This window comes from Cynoglossus semilaevis, chromosome 13, assembly GCF_000523025.1.
Source record: "Cynoglossus semilaevis isolate Cse_v1.0 chromosome 13, Cse_v1.0, whole genome shotgun sequence".
Taxonomy (NCBI): Eukaryota; Metazoa; Chordata; class Actinopteri; order Pleuronectiformes; family Cynoglossidae; genus Cynoglossus; species Cynoglossus semilaevis.
The window spans coordinates 17,120,131-17,125,130 of record NC_024319.1 but is presented as its reverse complement, the minus strand read 5'-3'; the positions used below and the strand labels follow the sequence as shown (position 1 = coordinate 17,125,130).

General features: G+C 38.7%; 1 protein-coding gene across 1 annotated transcript in view; it reads left to right on the top strand.

Moving 5' to 3' along the window:
• tmem145 (transmembrane protein 145) overlaps positions 1–5,000 on the top strand; it is a 33,501-nt gene that overhangs the window by 8,729 nt on the left and 19,772 nt on the right. The window contains exons 3-5 of the mRNA XM_008323977.3: positions 1,639–1,713; positions 2,285–2,362; positions 4,230–4,316. Of these exons, the coding sequence (XP_008322199.1) occupies positions 1,639–1,713; positions 2,285–2,362; positions 4,230–4,316 (240 nt within the window). The remainder of the gene's footprint in view (positions 1–1,638; positions 1,714–2,284; positions 2,363–4,229; positions 4,317–5,000) is intronic.

Genomic DNA, 5,000 nt, shown 5'->3' with positions numbered 1-5,000 from the left:
TTTTTTTTACTCATTTACATTCACACTGTTTTTCTCTTAAAAAAAACAAGGACATTTAATTTGACAGGGACATAATTTGCTACACTTATATTAGTAACATGATTTGGTTTTTAAAAAAATAAAACTAAAAATGGACGACAGCTAGAATGTTTACACCTGTTTAACAGCCCTGTTCCAAATGGCCGGTCTCTGTGACTAAACCTTTGAATACTAATGAGCCACTCTGTGCTCTGCCCACCTATTCCATGGGAAGGAGGACCTGAGCATGGCTTCACATAACCATGACGATTGAGCAGTGACAGAGTACTGGCTGCTGTGGTACACGAACAAAGCCAATGTTTTTAAAGTGAAAACCTGCGTACTCAGAAGTGACGTGTAACTCAATAGCGGCTGTATATCAGATTTACACCAGACTACAAACTGCCGTCCAGCCGTACATGTTTGAGCCAGATCAGACCCAGAACTGGAACCTGAGAGCCGAGAATGAACCTGGATGTTTTGCTGTGGTTGGTAGTGTTAGATTTCAAGGGTTTTCGATAACACTGGTTCCTTGAAGTTAGTTTCCATACGCACCTCCAAAGCCAACACACTCGTACATTCACATTTATGCATTTAAGGAGGCATTTTTATCCAAAGTGACTAATAGTAGAAGAGGAGGATTCACATCCTTTTCCCAGAACCGTACATCCTCACAGACAGGAAGTCCAACCTTCATGGCCCTTTAAATACTCTTTAGCACCTGTAAAGCCTCATATGTACACATTTCTTAATCTTCCTTATCACTAGCCTATTCACACATCTCGCGAGAGTTTTGCTATATCGCAGTATTTTACGGTAAATACTTCGCAAATTTTCCTTTTTTGCGGTGGTTTTTGGAAAGCAACTACCACGATAGGAGCGGGACCACGAGATACATATATATAGATCTATATATTTATATCTAAATATTTATATATTTTTCTTGTGTTAATTTCAATTGTTAATGGTGCTGTTGTCAGAACATCCAGTTTCCCAGGTAGAAGCTAACCTGTCGGCGTTGCGTCCCTTCATAGTTTTTAGGTGAACAAACATCAGTATTGATCTTCAGTCGGCTTTAGTCTACCAAGTCTCCTTTGGTTGAGTTTACCCTAAGAGTGATCTTCAGTCGGCTTTAGTCTACCAAGACTCCTTTGGTTGAGTTTACCCTAAAGTGTCAGAGGCTTTTGTAAACTCGGCAGATGCTGATTTGTCTGGAGACTTGCTGCTCATAAACCGGTGAATGATAAATAAACAGATCGTTGTCGTAGGAGTTGCGAAAACATTTTGGTTTTATCGTCGTGTTCTGCCCAGGATTTATCGGCTGAGCTGTGCGTTAGGGAGTTACAGTAGAGGGTGAGCTGGAAGAGTGGAATTTAATAATAACCCTCTCAGGTGTTCAACATAAAACAATGGACATCCATGTTTTGCCATAAACTGCTGCTGCTGCAGAGACTGAAGTAAGCACAGTAAAGGACACACGAGTAAGAGGTTGAATAGGTGTCAGCTAACTTGCTGCACTGTGAAGTACGTTACGTTTTCCATGAACTGTGTTATGGCCGTGTTGTTCATGTATATTAACGAGCTCCTCAATGTCCGTGTCTTTCTACTTTGTGTCAACAGGACTGGGTTTTTCTTACTCGCTTCTGCTTTCTGACTGATTATGGACGCCTGGACTTTCGGTTCCGCTACCCAAAGGTTTGTTTGGCACATTTAACTCCTACTACTTCTCTGCCTGACTTACAAAAAGTGATGGGGGAAAAAAAATAATTGAAAAGATATAAATCTACCAGCTATATACAGAAAGGTTTTTTGGCATATTTAAGTGAGTTGATTTTTTTTATATTGTGTGTCTAGGTAAGTTATCAATTTCGATTAATTGTGATTAATTAATTAATATTTAATTATATGTATGTATGTATATGTGTATATATGTCTGTATATCTGTGTATATATATGTATGTATGTATATGTATGTATATGTATGTATATGTGTATATATGTGTGTATGTATATGTCTGTATGCATGTATGTATATATATGTATGTATGTATGTATATATGTATGTATATGTGTATATATGTCTGTATATCTGTGTATATATATGTATATATGTGTGTGTTAGTTAAAAAGTTAATATTTCAACCATAATCCATTTTCCACTGTGATTGCCATTCCTCTTCTTCGAACTGTTTTTGTTGCTCAACTTCTTACGTCTTCTCTGACTAATGTATAACCTACCCATGCTCTTTTATCTCTCTGTGTGCAGTCTCGCTGCTGTCAAAACATACTGCTCTACTTTGATGACAGTTCTCAGTGGCCAGCCGTGTACAAGAGGCCTGAAAAGGTGAGATACCAAAGTGGTATGCATCACGTTTCTGACAACTCATTATTCACCAAAAAAGAACGGGCGCATTATTTCGTTTAGTGGAATATATTGTGTCTTCCAACTCTGACGCGATAGAGGATTCTCCCGAGGCTCATCCTCTTCAAAATAAAAAAAAAATATTCTGACTTTCTCAGAAAGTCCTAGTGGTTTTGAAAATATACACAATCGAGCTATTATTGAGTGGATGATAAAAAGGTCTTTGAAATCCATTTTATTATGCATTTGAGAAACCGTAGATCAACAGATAGACTGGGATTGCTTAAATTGCCTAAAAATCAAATGCTATTGAACACTGAGATAACGCTCTCTCTGAGACGGTATAGGTTGAAGCAGGGATCAGTTTTATCAGCTGTGAGTTTCGTGAACCGTTTCAAATCTGAATCTGGCAGCCAAGATTTTAATATAAGAGTATTTCAGTGCAGAGTTCACATGTGGATGGTGCAGTATTTCTAGCTTGGACAATGTCGTTTCAATGTCAAATTTCTCACAGTAGCCAACCAGATCTGCCCTCGTGCTTCGGCAGTGATTGCAGCAGAAACTTACACTGGGGTAGCCAACCAGATCTGCCCTCGTGCTTTGGCAGTGATTGCAGCAGAAACTTATGAAACTGCATACGTTTCCACACTGGGTTTTTTTCCTGTGCAGATCAACCATACACAGTATTCACTAAGTGAACGAAACCTTTCCACTTCAAGGGTGAAACGCCATTGTTTACTTAGAAGTGCTTCGCTGACATGGTGCAGTGTGAATGGTTTGAGCTTGTAACATGCAAGGATCCACAGCACACTGGCTATTTAACGTTCACGTTTACCATAAACTTACTCGTACATGTACTGCAATAAAAGGTCAAAGATGTACTGTATCAGCACACTGGCTATTTAACGTTCACGTGTACCATAAACTTACTTGTACATGTACTGCAATAAAAGGTCGGTAAAGGTACACGCACATAGATTTATAAAACCCAGCAGGTAGATCGTCTCAAGTGGCTCAAACCACTGCAGACAGTCTTGTTAATGAAGAGTTCGGGACACCTGTGGGGTACAGAGACCACCGATTCAGATAATGTGGACAAGACTGAAAAAAATTGATGATACTTCATGATTAATGATACTTCAAAAATGACCTTTGACTTGAATTTCTAACAAATATTCACTTCTTGTAACAAAAGGCCTTGACTGATACCGAAGCCATATACGTATATACTGTATATATGTGTGTGTATGTATTGTATATTTGCCTAAAAGTTCACAAAAGAAAACTTAGGACACGTGTCCTAAGTCACGTACAAAAAGCGCAAACTGACTGATTGTTGATTGATGGTGGGTGGGTCGCATGCGACCTAGATGTCAAGTGGGCCGGATCAGTACAATCATAACCTAATGTAATAATAATAACAATAAGTCCATCTTTTTCAATCTTGTTTTCATGCAAAGAAGTACAAGTATCTTAGTCATTATTATTTTTTCATATTTAACTAAATATAATTTTACAAAAAATATTTTTATTTAAAAAATGAAAATTCATCAAGCGGGCCGGATTGAACACCCTAGTGGTCCAGTTTTGGCCCGCAGGCCGTATGTTTGACACCCCTGATGTTAATGGTGAGAGAGAACCTGCATTAGATTACGATCTGACTGTTGAGAACTAATTTGCATCTTCTCTGGTCTAAATATAACTATTGGTGGACTACAGTCAGGTGGGAAAGATAACTGTACCACAGTAACATTTTTAGCTAATGGAGTTACAGGACGCAGACACCTGTACCAGACAGTATTGGGAATGTTTTGGTTTCTTTCTGACGTGTGTTTCTACCCACTAACAGAACTGCTACCAGAAGGAGGCTGTGCTGAGACCCGAGAACAACCAGGTCATCAATCTCACAACTCGCTACACGTGGTCCGGCTGCGAGGTAAGAACACACGAGTCGCGCCAAACGTACACCGTACGAACTGTAGTTCTCAGACTCTTCTCTGTTGTCACATGCATTTCCATATTAGCATTAGCATTGCAAGATCTCGCAATACTAGTAAGTCATATTTGGGAAATGATATATGGCAAGTGTCATTCATGTGAAGCGCCCTGAGAAATTAATCATTTAAAAATAAGACGGATCATGGAAACTTGTTAAAATTCTTGGCTCTTTGCAGTAAGTTTATAGGACTCTCCATAATCTGGAGCAGGTGGTTGCACTCGGATTCAGCACACTTTAAAGGGGGTTGAGGATGAGTTCCAAGAAAGAAATTGCTTTTACTGCAAAAAAGAAAGTGGAGCTCAATTCTAGCTAAAAGACGATTGGCCCAATTACAGTTGACGCCATTGCTTTATCAATTCTGAAAGAAGTTCCCGCTCGAGTTACAGTCTCTGTCGGCTTGTTTATTCCCAAAAATGCTGCGTGAGGATCAACTGGTTCAGATATCGAATGAGATTATGGCTCAATTAATATTGCATTAAAACATGTCAATTTCCTCCACATAAATGAACATAAAAAATACCTCATATACTGTATAAACTTTGTGAAATGAACCTTTTTTTTTTTTTTAAACAAAGTGTGTGATTGGGTCTGTTTCTAAAAGCTGTTACTCTTGTCTTAGGC